The 22813-nt window shown below is 37.5% G+C and overlaps 1 protein-coding gene across 1 annotated transcript in view; it reads right to left on the bottom strand.

Moving 5' to 3' along the window:
- Positions 1 to 3674: 3674 nt before the first annotated feature.
- The window catches only part of pcsk5b (proprotein convertase subtilisin/kexin type 5b), a 72820-nt gene continuing 53681 nt past the window's right edge, over positions 3675 to 22813 (bottom strand). The window contains exons 23-37 of the mRNA XM_062999290.1: positions 22112 to 22312; positions 19877 to 19945; positions 17702 to 17744; positions 16837 to 16979; positions 15353 to 15556; positions 13861 to 13944; positions 12830 to 13019; positions 12426 to 12640; positions 11481 to 11717; positions 9729 to 9962; positions 8931 to 9108; positions 6761 to 6978; positions 6463 to 6563; positions 5265 to 5454; positions 3675 to 4982 (exon numbers count right to left, since the gene is read on the bottom strand). Of these exons, the coding sequence (XP_062855360.1) occupies positions 4540 to 4982; positions 5265 to 5454; positions 6463 to 6563; positions 6761 to 6978; positions 8931 to 9108; positions 9729 to 9962; positions 11481 to 11717; positions 12426 to 12640; positions 12830 to 13019; positions 13861 to 13944; positions 15353 to 15556; positions 16837 to 16979; positions 17702 to 17744; positions 19877 to 19945; positions 22112 to 22312 (2750 nt within the window). The 3' untranslated portion in view covers positions 3675 to 4539. The remainder of the gene's footprint in view (positions 4983 to 5264; positions 5455 to 6462; positions 6564 to 6760; positions 6979 to 8930; positions 9109 to 9728; positions 9963 to 11480; positions 11718 to 12425; positions 12641 to 12829; positions 13020 to 13860; positions 13945 to 15352; positions 15557 to 16836; positions 16980 to 17701; positions 17745 to 19876; positions 19946 to 22111; positions 22313 to 22813) is intronic.

Below are 22813 nucleotides of genomic sequence, written 5' to 3'. Positions count from 1 at the left end.
GATGAGAAGTGGACAGCACAGACAGAAAGCCATGCTTCTCCACTAATCACTTAATCATTAATGAGGGGATTTCATGGGTAAAGTGTTGCCATACTAGTCAAGTATCAAAGTACCAAAAGTCAAAAATGTATATTTGAGTCTAGTGCACACTACACTACGATTATTATTATATTTTTAAAGCTGTACAACAAAATCAAAATCAGTGTCAGGAGTGTATTACAGTTTGCTTTCTGCCATTCATTGTGAACTATTTGTGATTAATTAGCACCACTATACCAACCTTAGAGGTACAGTGAGCAACTAAACGTCTTTGTCCTGGATAATGAATTTTATTATGGCTATTTACAATTTGGGTTGGCACGGTGGCTCACAGCAAGAAGGTCCTGGATTCGATTCCCAGGCGGAGCGGTCCGGGTCCTTTTTGTGTGGAGTTCTTATGTTCTCCCTGTGTTTGTGAGGGTTTCCTCCGGGAGTTCTGGTTTGCTCACACAGTCCAAAGACATGTTAGTCTGGTGAATTGGAGACACTAAATTGTCCATAACTGTGTTTGACATTAAATATTTGAACGAATAACTACCTGTTCAGTCATGGGTGTGACCAAAGTGTGTAAAACATGATGTTAAAATCTAAATAAATAAATAAAAATATATTTTGGCTATTCACAACCAAGCAGCTTAAATAATGTTTTAAAAATTCAGAGTGTGCTGATGTTGCACAGCTCTAGGCTTATTGGTTTGATTCTTTGATCATTTTCTTTGGTTACCGTCTGGGTAGAGTTTGGCTTGTTATCACAACACCTGTGTTGGTTTTCTTTAGATAATATTGATCTTCCCTCATCTACAATTAAAATGCCAATAGGAGAATGGATTGGCTTCTCGGTGCTTGGGGCTAATATTGACAAGAGTCTGTTTATTCTTATTTGATAAAGCAAATAAGTAAATGAATAAAAACATACCACACAATCTAAAAATCTAGTCAGTGGTCCTGTTTTGGTCCCTTTTTATTAAGGATCGATTTAGAGGGGTTAAACTAACTGAATACCAACACAGTGCATTGATATGGCATAGACCTGCAAACTAACCAGTGAAATATGTTACATTGTACAGCCAAATGTATGTGAACATCAGGCAGTGGGCTTTTGGAGACCACACTTCAAAATGATAAGCAGGATATGGTGCTTGATATGGAAGGAATTTGTGTTTCAGTTTATCCCAAAAGTCCTTCATGTGGTTGGGGTCAGGGTGGTGTGATGGTACAGGAGTTCCACACCAAACTCATGAAACCATGTCTTTATTAGCATTTCCAAATTGTTGGCACAAGATTTGAAGCATCAAGTACAATTGAGGGCGGCACAGTGGCTCAGTGGGTAGCCTCACAGCAAGGCTGCGTGAGATTCCCCTGGGAGCTCCGGTTTCCTCCCACAGTCCAAAAACATGCAGTCAGGTTAATTGGAGACACTGAATTGCCCAACAGGTGAATGGGTGTGTGTATAAGATGATGGACTGGTGCCCTGTCCAGGGAGTTACTGTGTGCCTTGCGTCTATTAAAAAAAAACTGGGATAGGCTCGCAACCCTGATTGGATAAGCGGTTAAGAAAGTGAGTGAGTAAGTATAATTGATTGTTTACACCTGTCCACATACTTTTGACCATATAGTGTAAACCTTATAAATTGGCAACAGTGTTTTACTCCTGTTAATCACTCGTAACATGAGTTAATGTGATGTAAAAATAACATGGACTGTATTTAACTGTGAGTTTTGTGCTTCAATGAGCTCAATAATCTTGACCTTATTAAATGAATGATAGTGTGATATGATAGTGTTCTAAAGACACAACATTGATATCTTTAGTACAGTTTTTTGTACACACAGTTCCACACATTTCTCATTAAATAAAATAAAGATAATTAAATAAAACTATTAAAATGTATTATTATTTTTTGTTGTTGTTGAGTAAAATATACTCACTACTAAAAAAGTGTAATGGCACCAACAGACAAAAGCTGCTGCAAGCTGAAATGTAAAAAAAAATATAAATGAATTGAAAAATGAGGGAAATATATACATTTATTCCATTAAAAACATTACTAAGCATATAAAAGTTATTTATTTATTAAGATTTTAATGTCATGTTTTACACACTTTGGTTACATTCATGACAGAAACGGTAGTTACTCATTACACAAGATTCATCAGTTCATGTTTAATGTCAAACACAGTCATGGACAATTTTGTATTTCCAATTCACCTCACTTGCACGTCTTTGGACTGTCGGAGGAAACCGGAGCTCCCGGAGGAAACCCACGCAGACACGGGGAGAACATGCAAACTCCACACAGAAAGGACCCGGACCGCACCGCCTGGGGATGGAACCGAGGACAGTGCTACCCACTGAGGCACTGTGCCGCCTGCATAAAAAGTACTATAAAACATTTTTGCACAAATAGGTATGTGTTCCTTCAACACCAGTGACCAGAATATAACATTATTCTGCATTTAAAACACTTAACTAAAAGTTCCAGTCAGAAACACCTGCAATAATCACATATTGTGTTTAAAAAAATAATTAAAAATCTGGAAGTCATATTTTAAACCCATTTTAAACCCTATTAACACATGGTACTTACTCTACTTCTGTCTCTTGACCCGTATTCAGTTCAAATATTTATAGTAATACAGTTTCTTACCAGTTATTTAATGGATATTGTAGATAAGTTCTCATAACTGACGCTGGACATCACTGTAAGTGATTATTCTGTGTAAGCTAATGAGCTAATGAAGTCAGTGCACTTACAGTTTCCCCTCATTATCTTTCCACGTCAATTCACTTCATCACAATAATCTGATTAGTCCTCGAGCAGCAGTAGCATTTATAAGCAAAAGCAGATTCACTCATAGAAATTAAATTTGAGTTGTGACATGTCACAACTATATGTTTTGAATGGCCTAAACATGTTTTACATATTCAAATGATGTTATACAGTGTGTATCCATGCAGTTTTCCAGAGAAACCAGGTTTAATAAGACTCAATAGTCAAACCGGTTTGGTTGTGGTTCTTTTAAGCTTGAACAATGCTTGTTAATTATCACAAGAAAAAAGACAGTGTTACCTGTGTTTTAAATTAAATTTTAGGTAACACACATTTTTTGTTATTGTGCACTACATTTTTAAACATAGTAATTGTAAAAGTATTTTTGTACATACAAAGAATATATTGAACCTTTTTAAACCTAAAGACTAAACAATATTTTACCAAAGGTGTCTAAACTACAAGCACTAGTACTGACTATGACAGATTTGGATGTAATGCAGTCATCTGTAATAAATCATGTTAGATCTTATTTTGGAAAATGTTACCAAAAATCTTTGGTGAAGCAGTTCTGGGTGATCATGTTTTACCATCATCAGTAATGTTAATAGCTATTATCAAACTTGTTCTGCTGACAGATGTCGAATGAATAACTCCTGCTAAGGGCAATATGCTTCGCCTTTTGCTTTGCCCTTCACTTAAAAGTTTACTTTATAGTCAAGTTTTTACAGTAAAACACTTTGTTTGGCTCTTTTTGGTAATAAAGTCAATAAAGTTATTTTATTAATTTTTGTACTTTTATTAAAACAGTACAGTACAAGATTATTCATCACAGAATTGAGACCAAATAACCAGTTAGATGTTGAAGGAGAAGAATGTTCCAGAACACTGTAAACCTCATTGTTTAAATAGATTGATTAAAATGAGAAATAACATTTGAATATATATTAATCAGTTTTAAAAATTTATAATTATCAAACTATTAACTTTTAATTTAGTACAATAATGTATTACAATAAAGTTGTATTTTAACAGCACAGATAAAAAGCTTGAATTCATACATGAACATTCTGTACATTTAAACTAAATGAGCACTTTGTTTGTTAGTGAACTCTGCTCTCTCTTTCTGCTTCTTCACAAGTTTTGGTGAGTGCTTTTCTGTCATTTCTGTTCTCTTTGGTGAAGTAAATATTTAATAATTAAATAAATAATATTAGTAATAGTAAAATGAAATATGTAAAACTTTATAAAAAACATATAAAGCTAAACTTTCAACGAATTGAGCATGTTAGCAAACAACCTTGGTTACTTTTTAGCTAAAGCTAATGTTACCTCAGACAGACTAGCCAGCTAGCTAACAAGCAGGCAAACACTATATATTTGTATATTTAACATTATGCATTCAAAACCCAAAACTCTTCTGAACTATCTATCTAACTAATATAACTTATATGGCCAAAAGTATGTGGACACATGACCATGAGCTTGTAAACACCCCATTCTAAAACCCTGGGCACTTTTTTACACAGAACTGTGACTTTATGGATTTGTTTTATGCTCAGGGGCACCATCATGTTATTGTTTAGCTTAAATAATAAAGTAAAAATGTTCTAGTCACAAAACTTTTTCAGTTTGACATTGAATCTGAGTGCATCCAGTAAGGTCATTAAGTGTTACAACAACAAGGTATTAAAAAGGTAAACAGGTATATAAACTGCAATAATAAGTCCTAAGCACTTCTTAAATCATAGTTAAATAGTTCTACATCATCATACTCCAAATCTTCTTCCTCTTGATCTACAAGGCCGTACTTAAATTTATGATACACCACCCCATCCTGCCCCATGTACACAATCTCATCCTCATTGTCGTCCTCATCCTCTTCTTCATCATCTTCATCCTTGTCACAGTACTCAGCCTGAATTCTGTCTCGAAGCGTGGCCGTGGTAAAAGCGGGTTCTTTTTCCAGTTTTGTGTAGCCTTTTGATTTGAAAGAGGAGAAGGAGGGCAGTTTTAGCTTTAGGTGTAAATGCATAAAGAGGAAAACCAGCAGCCCTAAGCCTATTAATAGGAATATAGCGATGAGTGTGACAAGGCCAGGGTTGCCTGCAGGAACATCCTCTCTGCTGTGAAAGTTGAAGTTGACTCCAAGTATGCATTCATCTGGAGGAGCTGTAAGTAAGAACATTTGAACAAAATCAGAGGGCCAGAACATGCTAAGACAGAAAAAAAGCAAAATCCTGTTTCTTAGTCAAGTCTGAGATTTGTATTTTGTAAAATTGTGTATTATGGAGAGCTCTCATTAAATATTCTACATTATTCTTATTGCTCAGAATATAAATGTAACCTAATACTAATCCATAAAATCATACTTCCACCCTTTAAGTTTGCACCCGATGGTTTTGAGTTTGACACCTACTCAAAATGTATTAAGCATGAATTACAATACTTTACCATCTCGGCACTGACAGCATTCCCAGGGAAGTGGGGTCGAGTCCATATGTTTGTCCTCTCCGCAGCATGTTAAACACCTCCCATCCTCTGAGCGGCGCTCTAGAGCGTGGCAATCAGTGCAGTTGTAGGGTCCCGGGCCTTTACACTCTGTACATGATGAGTCACATTCTACACATTCAACCTCTGGATTCTGTGCATGACAAGAAGACAGCAAGTTTGGTCTTTGGTATAACAAAGCTAATGGATCTGAATTACTATGTAATTGCATGACATGGAGCCATAATTCCAGCTTACAAGCAACTTTTTAATTGAATCAAATTAAAAGCAAGTCAAGCTGAATCAAACACTTAATTTCCAGAAAAGTTTTGTAAAATGCAATAAAAACAAGAATCTGTCATTTGTTTATTCATTTGAATGTTTATTTAATCGATAAAATTACTTTTAATGATTGCCAGCAACACACTCAAACTATAGAGCTAGAGTTATAAAAGTTATACAATATTCAAGTTCATTTTCAAGTTAGGTGTAAAAGGAGAATCTACCAATGGCTCAGTCTCTGCAAGCAAAGATGGGTTGTGGCTCATTAATTTGAGCCAAACAAACAGACAGAAAGAACATTTTTAATGCAAGATTTATAAATCATTTAGACCTTTTACCGTCAACTGTACATAATATTGTCAAAAGATTCAGGGAATCCTGAGAAATCTAAGTAAGTGTAGGGAAATGTGCTGAATGTGTTGAATGTGTGCGACTTTTAAGCCCTCAGACAGCACTGCATGAAAAACCATCATGCTGCTGTAATAAATAGAGCCACATGGGCTCTGGAGTACTTCAGAAAATCATTGTCACTTAACACAGTCTACCACTGCATCAGGAAATGCAACCGGAAACTCTATTACGCAAAGAAACAAACAGAGCTGAGTAATTTTGAGCTGAGTTCTCATCTCAGATTGACCAAATGGCAGTGGAAATGTGTGCTGTGTATCCTCAGTTCCCAATGATTAAAAACTGAAATTAATTAGAAAACTTTTTGAGTGTGTTACAGGCATCATATTTTCAGTAAAACATTGGAAATCTGTTCATTGGTCAGTTAAATAAAGGTTCAACATGATTAACAAATCAAAACAGAAATTCTTAGAAGAAACCTATGTTCAAAAACTTCACATGTAAATTTAATGTAAAGTACAGACTGCATTACCTCAGAGATAGCATACTGTCCAGCAAGACAAAGTGACGAGCAAATTCCTCCAATTTGTTTGAAGCCTTCGTAGCATGATGAGCAGTGAAGCGGCCCAGATTCTGCAAAATAGGGTAAACAAATATATTACCATTAATACTGACCTTCAAATGAATGTTTTAATAGAGAATCAATGCAAAATGATTATCCAAACACATTGATTACACTATTCAGACAAACAATTTCTAAATTTCTATTTTTTCATTTGTTCACTGGAATACTTAAAAAGATAATCAAACAGTGTTTAGAAGTAACTTACTTTCACAGGTTTTGCAGGATGGGTGACAAAGTTCACACACTCTCTTCCACTTGTCCACAAAGTAGTTTGATGGACACACATGCACACATGTACCCTTCTGCTTTAAGAGGAAGTAACCCTGACTACAGCCCAGACAATGTGTGTCACCTCTGCCTGAACACTCCTCACAGGACGGGTCACAAGGCTCACATGTCCTATTGACTGTGTCACCAAAGAATCTGCATTAAAAAAGTGCAGAGATCATTAACATTTTGTATAACTACCTATAAATAAATTACAACACTCATAGGCACTCGGGTGGCACTGTGGGCTACTTTTTTTTCCCCATATTTTGGGGTCACCAAAGTGGATCTGGTCCACATATCAGACTGGCACAGTTTTTATGCCGGATGCCCTGCCTCATGCAACCCTTCTATTTCTATCTGGGCTTGGGAGAAGTTATTTAATTTCTCTTACATAAACATACATATTATATTTATATTAAACGAAATAAATATGTTATTTTTACATTGCCTTTTTAGGGTGAAATAAATGTGTTAGAATGTAATATTGGCCTTGGTAAATCTGAAAGAAACACAGGTCATTTAGGTTCCTATCAAATTATCCTCATCAATTACAGTGGTACCTTGTAACTCAACATCCCCTAAACTCAAAATCTTTGAAACTCAACGCCCTTCATCGAAAAATGTGTACCCTTAAACTCAACGTTTCCCTTAAACTCAGCGTGTTCAGTTTGTTTTAAAAAAAATTTCCATTATTATTTTCAATTAACAACGGACAGCCTTTTTTTTCAGCGCTCAACTTGAGTGGTGCGGTAAAACTCTGAAAGCCTCCACGTGTCTCTTTGTCTAGCAGGATTTTTCTCCCGTTTCACTTTTAAACTTGTGTTACAGTTCATGGTTCTGAGGATTCTAAGAATCAGCTTTTTATTTTAATGGGGTTTTTTTTATATTATATTTGTGTTATTTTTGTGTATAGGTGTCAAAAACAACCCCATTTTTTTACTTATGCCTAAAATATATGTCCATGGAACAAATTAATAGGTTTCCCATACATCCTTATGGGAAAAAAACCTTGAAACTCAACGTCTTTTAAACACCACTCCCAGAACTAATTGATGTTGAGTTTCAAGGTACCACTGTATCTGTACACAGTGTTACACTGAATTGTATTTGACTTTAGCTTTTTTATTCCTAAAAAACTGGTTGTGATAAATATTTGACATTTGGCCGAAGCCTTCAATGTATTGGCGCCCTGTCTAATGTTTTCCTGTCCTGCACCCACTGTTTTCCCTATATAAATAATAAGGCTAAATCAGTAGCAATGCGTTAAACAAGTGCAGCTGTAAGGTTTTGTTTAATCTTTGAAAAACATTCAAATAAAAAATAATAAAAAATAACTGTATTTTATGTTTTAACAAGATTAAGCTGATTTACCAAAATATACATTTCCTATAGCCCTATTACTAAGCTTTACCAGATGTTAGTAATTCTCCCTATATTTATATGTTTACACAATTGTGTGGTGGCATTTCTAGAAGGAATAAACACAATTTCTAGAAGAAAATAACACGTTATTGTATCAAGTACTTAAAACTGTGCTATATTGTACTGTGTGTTATATACTGTTAACTGAATCCGTTTTTATATGAGACCTGTCATGCTGTAATGTAGACGAGAGCTACACACATTTGTTGTTTGTGAGTGTGGCGCCCTCTAGTGTTGCTATCGTGCCAATTGCTTGTCATCCTGACTAGCAGAATAATTATATTATTCATTTATTAGGATTTTAACGTCATGTTTTACACACTTTGGTTACATTCATGACAGAAACAGTAGTTACTCGTTTAATCAGTTTACAAGTTTAATGTCAAACACAGTCATGGACAATTTTGTATCTCCAATTCACCGCACTTGCATGTCTTTGGACTGTGGGAGGAAACCGGCGCTCCCGGAGGAAACCCACGCGGACACGGGGAGAACATGCAAACTCCACACAGAAAGGATCCGGACCGCCCATCCTGGGGATTGAACCCAGGACCTTCTTGCTGTGAGCATGAAATTGCACCGATGAACTTTATTTTCTGCTACATTTCGTTAATATGAACCACGTAAACAAATTAGAAATTAGAAAACATGCTTTCAGTTTGAAGGCAGACATTTAAAGATACCTGGAAGGACATCTCTCCAGACAGGTGTTTCTTAACCGGAAGTGTCCTTCTTTGCAAGTAAAGCATTCATTACTGTGATGTCCACTGCATGTTGCACAGGTCACATGACACTTCACACACGCACCCTCTTTTATATCGCTGTAATAACCATCCGGGCATTTAGAAACACACATGTGATCTGCACAGACAACATTAATAATAGTATTAATATTAATAATAACAATTAAATAATAATAATGATGATGACGATGAACAGTCACCACCAACAAAAAAAGATGGCCACAACCACCACCAACAACAAAAATAATAATAAAAATTAACAGTCACCACCAACAACTACATGATTGGCTATGTCTGAAAGGGGGTTGGCTAAAGCCCTGAGATGGATTGGAGCCCTGCACTTGCACCTACTGTTTCCAAGTGGAACCGGACCCACTGTGACCCTGACCTGAACAAAGCAGTTGATGACCCTGACCTGAAAGCAGTTCAGTACCTATTACATTTAATTAACTGCTGACTAAGTAATCAAGGGGGCAAGTAGTTTTTAAAATACAATATTGGGAATATAATGAGGTACTATGGCAGTAATAAAAGGTGCATACATTATACTAAACCAGAACACTTTCAGTCTATATACAAATGAAAATCATTTCACTAATTGTTTACCTACAAAGTGGACCGACACTACATGGTCAAAAGTATATGGACATGAGATGTATAACCATGAGATTGCTAAAAATACTAATATAGAGTATAGCTGAAATGGTAAAAAGTGTTCCAAGGTAAAGGAGGACTCACTGTGAAGATAATTGTCAGGGTGGCAGCTAATACACTGATGTTCATTTGGACCTGAACAGCCGAGGCAGTTGACATGGCATGGTTTGCACTTTTCATCTTCATCCATGAACATGCTTAAAGAGCATTTGCTATAAAACTCACAGTGCCCATTAACATCTTTTCTCATGCCGGGCTGGCAGGTGAGGCACGAGGAGGGATGGGGATCAGAGCAAGTCTGGCAGGACTCATGACAGTCTGCAAGAGAGAGACACAGTTAGTATTAGCCATTTATTTTAATGTAATTCTATTTTAAGGAGAAATTATCCTAATGTACAGAATTACATGCAACACTGACCTGTGCAGAATGAAATCAGGCCCTGACTTTTGTGACCAGGATTACTATTTTGAACGTAAGTAGGGTACCTAATGTTTAGTTCATCTGTTTATGTGTTAGGTTGTAGATTTATTTTGACTGCGGCACACTATTTATTTTACTACGTGTCTAGCTTTCTGAAGCCAGCCTTTCAGATTCAGTATTTGTGTAACCAGTAGAGAAAAAACTATGCAGATGTTTGTTATGAAGTTTTGCTCTGTGAGGAGAGTCAACAGCTACACATCAAAAAGTGTGAGAAATGTTTTGATTAAACAATTCTCTACTGCAGCATTTAGTCAAAATACAAATCCATCCAAAGTGAATTAACCAATCAGAGTCATGAGTCAACCAAGACAAACATCAGAAGAGACAAAACATTGGAATGATTTACAGTTTTACACTGACCCAAGTACTTGGAGAAACTAGGAAAAATTTATTGCACTGAAAGCCATATGAACAGCCAGAGACTGTAACAGAAAGCTGTCCAACATCTGTGCAGCATCTGGTTGTGCAATGTCTAACTTTTTGTTTGTACAGTGGCAGCCTTGGCTTGTGTGGTTTGTGTGGTTTGGTTTCCATATTCCGATATGATTCATTTAATTATGACAAATTAGGAGATAAAAAAAAGGTTTTATTTCAGAAAACTGATCTTTAAATTCCAGACTGGATGTTAAAATATTTCAGCCTTAGAATGTACACAAGAATAACTCCCTCTTAACCACCGAGGGTTTGTTTATCGATGTTAAAACACTTAAATTTTTAACTCATTTAATTTCACATCCAAATTTAAAGGGGTGTAAAAATATTATGCTGTTGCTGTCTTTACTACCATAGTCATTCTGATCAGGGACATGGTCAGTCCTGTTCCACCTGAATCCACTGGGATCACTGCAGTAATGCACCCTGATTCATTATTGTGTACCACATACTTTCACATACTCATTCACTCACACATTCACTCACATTCCCAGTCAAGCCAGCTTCATATCATTAGTTAATGATAATTATTAGGAATTTTCTTGGGACACTCCAGATTCTCCAGATTACACAGGATTATGTTTGAGATTGCAATACCCCTGCTGGTGGGTATCTTCGTCGCCTCAAAGCAAGAAGCTCCTGGGTTTGATTTCAGGGTGGAGCGGTCCGGGTCTTTTCTGTGTGGAGTTTGTATGTCCTCCCCGTGTCTGCGTGGGTTTCCTCCGGTAGCTCCGGTTTCCTCCCACAGTCCAAAGACGTGCAAGTGAGGTGAACTGGAGATACAAAATTGTCCATGACTGTGTCTGACATTAAAGACATGAACTGATGAATCTTGTGTAACAAGTAACTACCATTTCTGTCATGAATGTAACCAAAGTGTGTAAAAAACCATGTTAAATTTCTAATAAATAATTAAACATTACCCCTGCATTCAGTCTTTTCCCGGTAGGTGTTCCAGGGGCAGGTGAAACGACATTGTCCGTTGTAACGTACAGCTGAGGAAGATCGACATGATATGCAGTCGTCTGCATCAGGTCCATCACAGGTTGCACAATCATCATGACAGCTTTCACACTTCTTTTCATGCTTGTTTGTAAAGTAGTGTTTAGGACAGTCTTCCAAACATCTGCCTTCATGCAGGAAACTGTACTGCTCACATTCTGAAAAAAGGGCAGTGATTAAACTGTTAGAATTTGTGCACTAGGTTCTAGTGTCTGAATTGACATCGATTTCTAAACTGTCTAATCTGTATTTTTTATTCTTGATAATACACGCTAAGCACATTGATTATACTTTGTCTGAATAGAAAACCTTAATGTTTATTCATAGAGTTTTAGATATCAGATGTCAAGTGTCTACAGTACCAGTGAATGTTTTCAATATTGCACCTCTAGAGTATTACATGCCCCATTTCTGGTAATTTTTTCATTTATTTTTATTTATTTATTCATTTTTCTCCATTTTTCCCCAATTTTAGTGTAGCCAATTAGTCTTCTGCTGCTGGGGGTCCCAATCACATCCAAGGAGGGTATATTTACCTGCCTCACGCCCCCTTTGATGTGTGTGCAGTCCTTCAATCCCTTCTTATTTGCCCATACTTTGGGTATGCACAGGAGGCCGGATATTGTGCACCGATCTCCATGCTCCTTCACTTCTGTTCTGGCACCTCGGGCTGCTAGGGACTGTACACAGCGTTGAAGACCCCACCCACTTATTAGTCCGGTCTTTCCCACTCAGCAGACTGGTGGCCAATTTTTTTTTCTGATGCAGGCCTGCTAGGTGGCGCCCATCCGACCGGTAGCACAGCTGTGATTTGAGAATTTTCTAGTTTTTTAACACCCAAAATGCAACAGATTCATAGTCCTTACCACTACACCGGCCTGCTTCATCACATTGGGTGCAGCTATGTGGGCAGCGTTCACACCTTTCTTCTTTAACGTAGAAGCCCTGAGGGCAGTGCCCCACACAGGTATTTTTGTAGAGCAAGTACTGCTTCTCACAGCTCAAACAATGACTTGGATCATTTTCACACGACGCACACTGTTCACCACAGCTACGGCACTTACCCTCTTCAGGGTAACCCCTGTAGAGAGGACAACAAGGTATGTCTGATTTAGACTTGTGCCAGTATTACATTTATATATGTGTATATGAATGTAAAAATCTAACTGTATTTTACTCAAAATGCAGGAAAAATTATAATAAAAATTACAATAGAATTAATACAGACGGACAGACAGGTCCATGAGAAATTGACTGCATGTGGACACACCTTTGGCACTGGGTGACACATAAACCGTTCTGTAGGTAGAGGTGGTCTCTACATTTAAGGCACTGTTGGGCTTCCTGGCACACAATACATCCTGGCAAGCATTCCTCACAGTGCCCACTTGTCTTGTTTCCAAACAAACCTGCAGAGCAGGACGATACACACGAATGGCTGTCTGGAAGTAGAAATAAACCTGTGCACACAGAGACAGACACATTCACACTTTAGACCCTGGAAATATTCTAGAAATAATGGAAATACACTATTTGACCAAATATATTATAATAGTATTTATAATTCTATAAAGTCTTATAAAGTTCCGGTGTTTCAGTCACACTCATTGCTAACAGATGTATAAAATCATTAATGTAAACCGTACATATGCTTTTGGGAAAGGTCTGTCCCTTTTTCAGCATGAGTGTGCCCCTGTGTATAAGGTGATGTTCATAAGGACGTGGTTTGACAGGTTTGGTGTTAAGGAACTTCAGTGGCCTGGACAAAGATTAAACATCTTCAGATGAACTTTTTTAGGTCAAGCCCTCTTGATCAACATGAGTGCCCTAACTCACAAATGCTTTTTAGAGTTTTGACAGTTAGACACACATAGACAGCCAACTCCATATTAATGCCGTGGATTAAAATGGGCTATCAACAAGGTCATGATCAGGTTTGCACATACTTTTGGTCTGTCGTGGCAAAATAAGGTCAGACGATCAAAGAAAACGAAGATTACAGTTGACTGGAAGGGAGATCGTGGGTTCTTACAGCAGTGTATTAGCTGAAGAGTAAAGAACAGAACTGTGGGCCTCCATTTATACTGCTCTAGTCACATAGTCACATAGTCACATTACTGTTTTAGCACTTAATTCTGTGGTAACTGTTGCTTATTTGCATACAACATCTTGCAATGGCTTAATGACAGACATGTTGCTAATCTCTGTATTCAGATTAGACTAAGCATCAAATCTAACCTTTCCACTACAGGTCTTAAAGCCTGCCTCAGGATTAAAGATTTGTTTACTCAGCACACTTACCATCAGCACAGATATTACAATTGTCAGCACCAGGTCCCCAGCATAGCATACAGGAAGAATGACATCGCTCACATTCCCCTTTACCTATACATCACACATAACGAGGTAAACAAAGCACCAAGTTGGACAATGCCTACTGTTAAATGGTAGATGTAAAGCATTATTTGCAGTGGTACGAGTATTATTAAGTAATAGTACAATTAAACAAAGCACCAAGTTGGACAATGCCTACTGTTAAATGGTAGATGTAAAGCATTATTTGCAGTGGTACGAGTATTATTAAGTAATAGTACAATTAACTGTTTACATAATTAAATATTCATGAAGTCTCTAATCAAGGAAAGAGTATTTATTGATACATATGAGCAATTCTGATAACATAGTTCAACATCATTTTGAACATCTAGTTCTGCAAAAGCTCTCAGCTTATTGAGGTTTGATGATGTTTGTGCTGCAACTGCTTTCTTTAAATCCCACCATTATAATATCATCATTGGTTATTGTCTTTAGGGGGTTGAGTATTTCTGATTGCAACTGTAGGCGTTGAGTAATAGGTTTGATTATGTATGTATTTAGAATAGAATAGATAGAATGCCTTTATTTGTCATATATACATATACACATGTACAGTACAATTAAATTCTTTTTTCCGCATATCCCAGCTTGTTTTGGAAGCTGGAGTCAGAACATAGGGTCAGCCATCGAACAGCGCCCATGGAGCAGAGAGGGTTAAGGGCCTTGCTCAAGGGCCCAACAGTGGCAGAATGGCAGAGCTGGGATTTGAACTCTCAACCTTTTAATTGATAGCCCAAAGCTCCTCCCACTAGGCTACCACTGTCCACAGTCCTCACAAAAGTACTGAAATTATTTAGCCAATAATTTGTAGTAGTTTCTTTGGCTGCAGTTTTACCTGCAGTTTTTTGGGATGCATCTTTACAAGCTTAACACGCATCGATTTGTGCAGTTTATCCCATTTTCCATGGCAGAAAAGTCAAGGGGTCTGAATACTTTTGTATCAATTAACTGTATATTAAAATGACCACTATAAAACTATCTCAGAGACCCAAAGTGCTCTGTTCCTATGTCTAAGGATTAGGATTTTGTGGTGAATTGTGTCAGATGTAGAACTAAGGTGGAGTAAGAGCAGCTCTGCACCAACCTCGAGTCATTCATAACACACACAAGTGCTGTCTGGGTACTATAGTTGGTACAAGCATCTGACTAAAGTTTTTTAAAATAAATAATTAAAAAACAGTCAGATCCATGTTTTGATTGTTTTTGGCTGCACCAATGTTGTCTCAACAGCGTTTGGGGAAAATGCCAGTGGGGGAAAAAAAAATTTAATTCATTCTTTAATCCTTAACACAGTTTATTTTTACTTGTTAGGGTTAAAAGATTAAAAGAAGGTACATGGAGATTAAGTTAAACCATTGAATTGTTCCCTCAAGCCTTTCAGCTATCCTGGATTAAAGCAAAGAAAGAATTGACTTACTGTTGGGAAAGTGGATTGGCCCACAATTCAAAGTCATGTCAGTGCTCACACACTTCCCTTCTACTAAGTGCATGTTGTCTTCACAGGAGTCGCAATCATCATAGAACGGGCCACCACATGAGCGACACTCAGGGTGACAAGGCTCACACTCGTTTCTGGCATTTGCATAAAAACCTTCTTCACACTGTGATACACATGTGCCATCTAAATGTAAACAAGATACATAGGCAGATAAATTTGGTGTATTATTGCACCACTAACTGTTTTAGATGCACAATAATAATCTAATTCTAATTATTCAAGTCATCAGAGAAGCGAAATCCAATAACTTAGACATCTGGATTTTAGCCAGATAGGCTAACTGGTCATTAGCGCATGTAGCCTTAGTCGTTAAACTGTTTCAGCCCTAGAAGAGTCTGTGCCAGCCTCACAAACTACTGCTTAGCTACAGTAAAGGAAACAAGTGTTCAACCACTTATATTTATATATATATATTTTTTTTTTCCACAATTTTCCTCCCAATCTAGTTGCATCCAATTACCCAATTGCATTACGCTTCCTCTCTACTGATACTGATCTTCACTTCTGATTGAGGAGAGCGAGACTGACACACGCCCCCCTCCGACACGTGTGCAGTAGCCAACTGCATCTTTTCACCTAAGCGAGGCGAGTTCATATGCGGATCAGCTTTGTGTACGGAGAGCCACACCCTGAATAATGCATTATCCCTCGACCCTGTGCAGGCGCCATCAACCAGCCAGCAGGGGTCGTAATTGTATCAGTTATGAGGTCCCTATGCGGCTTCCAACCCTGTATGAACAACAAGCCAATCGTTGTTCACGTAGCCGCCTAGCCCAGCCGGATGGCAAAGCTGAGTTTCAAACCGACAAGTTCAAAATGTCAGCTCTGGTGTGCTAGCATGTTTTACCGCTGCACCACCTGAACGGCGAAAATCAATGTTTTAATGGAAGTTTATTATTGTTTTTCATTACTACTTTAGCTTTATTACTTGTACAGATCCAATTGATTATTCTTAATAAGTAGACCTGACTATTGACTGACTGATGCAGAAGTCTTTTATTATCAGATTATCAGTGTGTCTAAGCCTGTACTTGCACTTTTCAGATGACCTTGTACGTAGAAACACATTTAATAATCTACACCGGCCGACCACATGATGAAGAAGGCAAAAATGTTACAAGAGCACAACATAATGAAATACAGTATTCCAAATTCCAGTCTAAGACAGACAGTATTCAGACAGTTTCAACATAGCTATTTCTCCTCTCGGCTGTTATTGGGGTAAGAGGTTGTTATGGGCTGGTATGAGCATGTCTATCCAACCTCACCTGCCAATCATATAAAATCTCTATTTTTTGCCCCTAGGATACCACACACACACAGACAAAAATGCATTCACTTGCATTCAGCCATCAGACACTCAGATTTTTACAAGTGGAATGTATGCATATGCATCCTGTCACCTGAGAGATAGTAGTTCTCTTCACAGAGGTAACACTGAGACTCATCACAGTTGATGCAGTTATCTTCACATTCAGTGCATGTCATTGTATTGGTATTTTCAAATGCCTTTTCTGGACAAATCCTGTGGCAACTGGTCCAAAATCTGAAAAAATCAAACCAAAATTATTACAATTATAATAAAAATTATTGGTACAGAAAAAAATACAGTAAAACATATATTAAACCATGTCATAAAGCACACACAATACCTATACTGTTTGATAATAACCTGTATAATTGCTCAGATGTAATTTTAGTTACATGCTTAATGCTTTAAGCCTTAAATAGATAAAATAGACACCTCTCCTAATTACAGAGTTTAGATGTTTCAGCCTGTGTATAAAATAAATTATGTGTCTCCATACACAAAGCTACCCACTGAGGAGAAACTCCATTGGCCTGGAGCCCTGACCTTAACCCTATTGAACATCTTTCGGATGAATTGAAACGTACACTAGATACAGACACAATCCAAAACCTTGAGAAAAGTCTTTCTAAGTCTTTTGGAGACCAACTCTATATTACTGACCACTATTTCAAATAGGAAGTCTAATACGCTCAAGGTCAGGTGTCCACATATTTTTGCCCTTATAGTATAATAGATTCTGAATAGAAAAATTCAAGGACAAGCTACCAATATCTCACTCTAAGGTTAAGCATTTGTAATGGCATATACAACACATATTGTGTTTTAATGGCTTGCATTTGAGTATAAAATTGCTCCTAGCTTTAGCTACACAAAGCAAAGTCAGGTTACATAATGTATTGTTATAACTGTTCATGCAGCAATCATGCAGAAATAATCCTACATTACACAAGACTTACTTGTAATAGCCACTCAGACAGGACATGCAATGCTCAGGATTAACTGAAAATAAAAAGAGTACGGTTATTATTATTATTATTATTAATAGTAGTAGTAGAAGTATTAGCAGTAGTAGTATTAGTTTGGAGATTATATCAAGCACCAATTGTATTCATTAGTACTAAGTTTAAATAAAATCCTGGTTTAATAAAACAACATATTATATCCAAATATTATAGATGAACTCCTGACTAAAATTGTAGCATTGGTCATTGCACTGGTTGCACTTACTATTGTGTTCAGTAAAATATAAACTAGTTACCTACCAGCACAGGGCATCAGTGTTAACACTGAACACTGCAAACACTGTTTGGATATTGGCTGTAAGAATGTCATTAACTACTTTATCCTGGTTGTCATGTTAAAACCTTATCCTGAATTAACATTGTGGGTATATAATTACTGACTATAGCCCATCTGTTGCTCTGTCTACTTTTTTACCTTCCTGTACCCAATTTATCAATTGAAGGGACCTCCACTGAACAAGTCTTTGGGTGGAGGACCATTCTCAGGACTGCAATGATACTTACATGGTAATAACATGGTAGTGTGTGTTGTACTGGTGTGAGTGTATCAGGTGCAGCAGTGTTGCTGGGATTATGCTCCAATTCATGTGATCACACAGTGTATCAAAAATGCTCATAGACTTCCATTGCAAGTGGTTTTCTGTTCTTTTTACTAGTACAGGCAAACATGTTGAAGCTATTGTCAATGGTAATCACTTAGAGAGGCGGTAGGAAGCGATGAAGTTGTACAAAGGTTCCTATGAGCAAACGCATATTTAAACAGACCTGCCGGTAAGCCTGATTTCAGCCATCTGCCACATCTGTGATTTTTGTTGATTGCTAGACATGTTGTCATTATTTTGTTAAAAAACATCTTAACTTGTTTACCCGACTTTTCAGGATTTACATACTTGCCTAAGGTTTGGGTTTTCACAATGCCATCTGATAAAACTCGACAGAAAATTTTGGATGAAAACCCTCCATGTGGCTCCAAAGAGGGTTTTCATACAAGATCAGTCTTGAAAAGCTCAAACGTTCATTTCCCCACAGACCAAAAAGAGAAATGATGAAACTTGAGGAGCGCTCCATCAGCCTGCATCTCCCTCATGTTTAATCTGATCCAGTTGTCCTGTGTTTGGTTACGCACTTATCCCAACAGCACTGGCGGGCGTCTAGGACTTTGATGATCCACACATGATATGGAGTCACTTAGTTTCATCTTTATCATCTTTCCAGCTCCATAATTCAAACAGATAAATAGAACTTGTGAGAAAAACAGCAAGCTATGGCTATTATCTTTCAATCCCGGAACACTCACACAGGGGCACAGTGTAGCTTGCTTCTTTCAGTATGATAACAGACTGTGTGAGTTAAGTAAGAAGGTTTATGATGGTAAAACCCTCATATCAGCCAGTATCAAAGATTTGAAATTAACAATGCTATGCACTGTGATTGCCCTTCTTCCCAGAGGATTGGAGACTGTTAGAGCAGCATTTAAGGCACCTTGAACATCTTGGTTTAGATCTTAACTGGAAGTTCCGGAGTTATAGCAGTTCCAGGATTTTAATAAGATTTGAACTGTTCCTTTTTAAGAACTACATTTGAAACAGGGGCTTCTTTTTTAGTGATAGCCTCCAAGCCCATAGCTATGTAAAGCTCACTTGCCACCCATGTTCCAGCAGGTTTTAATTCAAGGCGGACCTATTTTTTTTTTAATTATAGACCCATTTCATTTTCTTTCTGCATAAGAGAGTTTTTGGGTTTGTTTTAACACTGGCAAAAAAAATCACAATTCTACATACTTCAGTCAAACTAGCCCTATTAATACAGAGAGGAAAAAATCAACAGCTATAGTCAATCATAACAACTACTAAGCAATTAGAAGAAAAGTTGCAGTAAACCTCATTTGTGCATATAGTCATCAAGAAAAAAAAACCCAATAGCTGTTATGTCAATATAACATACAGTCTGATAAATTCTGAGACTTAAATACAATGTTAGCCTGATGTACAGCAGTACCCTGCTGACAATACCTGCATAATTATCAGAATGTGTATCATAATGTCATGTAATGTCAATTATTTGCAATACCAGTATCATATCATCCTATCACTTGGAATTATCACCTACCACTGAGACACTTCTGACAGCCTTCTTCACAAGGAACACAGTCCTCATGATCTGTGTCAGTAGCCTCACCTGTACAGATGATAAACTATAGTTAGTTAAACTGGTGAAGTCACATCATCATTACATGAAAATGTCCAAAAAGGTGGAAATCAGATGGCGCTAAATCCAGACTATAAACTCTCTTAGACACGGCAGATTACTACTCCTCTCACCCTCACCGTTTCCAACTAAAATATAAAAGTGCGGAAACTCGTATATCCATCCATCCATCCATCCATCCATCCATCCATCCATCCATCCATCCATCCATCCATCCATCCATCCATCCATCCATCCATCCATCCATCCATCCATCCATCCATCCATCCATCCATCCATCCATCCATCCATCCATCCATCCATCCATCCATCCATCCATCCATCCATCCATCCATCCATGGAAAGGAACGGAACGTCAATTTAATTGAAGACCAGGTCTTCTCCATTGTCATTACTGCCTAAAGTTCTAAATGATCATTTGACTAAATAGCAACAAACTTTCCACATATACACTCCAAAATCTTGTGGAAAGCCTTCCTGAAAGAGTGTAGGCTGTTGTACATGCAGAGACGGGCAACTACATGTTAATGGACACAGTTTTGAAATAGGATATAGGAATAGGCTATATGGTGTTATATTGTAAGTACAAACATGTGAGTTTGTATTGGAGAATTGTGTGTGTGGTAAAGAATGAGAACGGGAATGTAACTGTATGTATGTAAGAATGTGTGCAGTGACGTGTAAAGCCCGTGGGACATGGCAGAGGATCTGTTTATACACGTCTGCCAATAATGATAAGAATTTGAGTACTTCAGCTCTGTCGTAGTTTTGCTTATTTTATATGTAGTAAACAGATGATATTAGATCATCTGCACTGCATGATGTCAGATGGTGTTACAAACTGTACTCGCAGATGCAGTAAAAAAGAAGGGTCTGAAATAGAATTGGAACCTTGTGTACTTCTGTGTGTACATGTTTCGTATTTGTTTAATCCTATATAGCATCAACACATCTGTAGATACAGATAAATACAGAAAATGCAATACAGATCAAATTATTTTCAGTACGCGTATCTGATGAGAAAAGAAAAGAAGGTTAAATTGAAACACACTCATAATGCAAATTAAATAAAAGCAATTGTAGTGGAGACTAAGAAATATTTACACACAACCTCAAATCAAAACCGGCCTTGCCTGGTAGTTCCAGTGTTCTTTGAACAGAAATATGCAAGGTACATCATATGGCCAATAATTCTAATTCTTAAGTTTAGGTGTCTCAAACAGAGCCATTGCTAACAGGTGTATAAAATCAACTAAATTTCCAACTTGACATCAGTGGAATGTTCACCAAGCTCATGGCCAGGTGTCCAAATACTGAACTACACTTCAAAGCATGTGTGCCATATCACATGTTATTTGCTACACCTAGGAGAAACACTTTAAAAAGTGTTCCTATGACTCTATTCGGGCCCTTTGACTCCCTGATTTTCTAATTAGCTTCTGTTATATATTCTGCAGTTATATAAATAAATACATAAGCTACAAATATTAAACAGTTCTGGAAAACGGATATTCCACTAGCACACCAGCGCTGGGATTCTGAACTCTCCTGGTTCGAATCTTAGCTCTGCTACCGGTCGGGTGGGAGCCCTCTAGCGGGCACAATTGGCAGTGCCAGTCTGCTGGGTGGAAAAGACTGGATAAATAAGTGGATGGGGTCTTCAAATGCTGTGCAAGGACCCTGACACCTATACAGAAGTGGAGGTCATGGAGATCGGTGCGTGGCTCTCTAAGCGCAATATCTGGTCTAATGTGCAAATCCACCAAAGTATGGGTGAATAAAAAGGGGTCAAGGGACTGCGCATGCATCGGAGGGGGTGTGGGGCGGGCGAATATACCCTCCTCGGACGTGATCGGAATTCCCAGCAGCGGAAATGCATTAAAAAAAAAAAAAAAAAACACTTCCAGAAAGTGCAATACTGATCTGTCTATAGTATTGCTACCATCGATTTGTGTCATTTGCCTGATCCACCTCCCAAAGCAAATCAGAAAATTCAGGAATCTGTGTATAAAATTATGTTTTCTACATAATCTTTCCCATATTGTTCCTTAAAACACGAAAAAAATTACTGCCTGTGTTAAATATATACAATGATGGAAAAAAGGAAAATTAGCAGAAGTAAAACAGTAAACTGACCCTCTCCACATTCCAGTTTAGTACAGATTCCATTCTTAGAGTAGAAGTTGGAGGCACAGTGGATGCAGTGGTTCTCGCTGGTACACGTGATGCAGTTTGGAGCGCAGGGTTCACAGGTACTTTTTGCTGAATGATAGTGTGATGCTGGGCAGCTGTCTAAGCACTCGCCGTTAAACAAGTAGTGCTCCAGTCCAAACCTGTCTGCACAAAAAAACACTCACTTTTGGTTTGTTAATATATCAATTATCTTATGTTTCTTTACTTAGTATATTTACAGGAAGTGACTTCTGAGTAGAAGAAATTTGGCTAGCTATACTAGCATTTAGCTGCATTCTCTAACAGATTTGTAAGGTTTTTGCTAAATACAATTAGCATACAGTATTTCTGTACAGTTACTTAATTTGTTAATTTGTTGTAGTATTTTAGCACAATTAGCATGTTTTATACAAATCTGGTTCATTGTAAACAAGCCCATATCAGAATAATACATTCAAATATCTTTGCCTTTTTTAGCTTATTGTAACTTTGCTTCTGTGCTAAACTGACTGGTGACACATTCCTACTAATCGATAAATCGAGTTTTGGGTGACAAATGATCAATAGCCAAGTCCTCAAGTCTAACAAAGTTTATTTAGAAAAGGTTTGGTTCTCCTCAGGCCTCACCAGCTGGTATCTGTACTTCTGCTTTCAGAGATCAATCAA

The sequence above is a fragment of the Trichomycterus rosablanca genome, chromosome 7 (genome assembly GCF_030014385.1).
Source record: "Trichomycterus rosablanca isolate fTriRos1 chromosome 7, fTriRos1.hap1, whole genome shotgun sequence".
NCBI classification, from domain to species: Eukaryota; Metazoa; Chordata; class Actinopteri; order Siluriformes; family Trichomycteridae; genus Trichomycterus; species Trichomycterus rosablanca.
The sequence above is the reverse complement of the archived record's forward strand: the minus strand, read 5'-3'. Positions and strand labels throughout refer to the sequence as shown.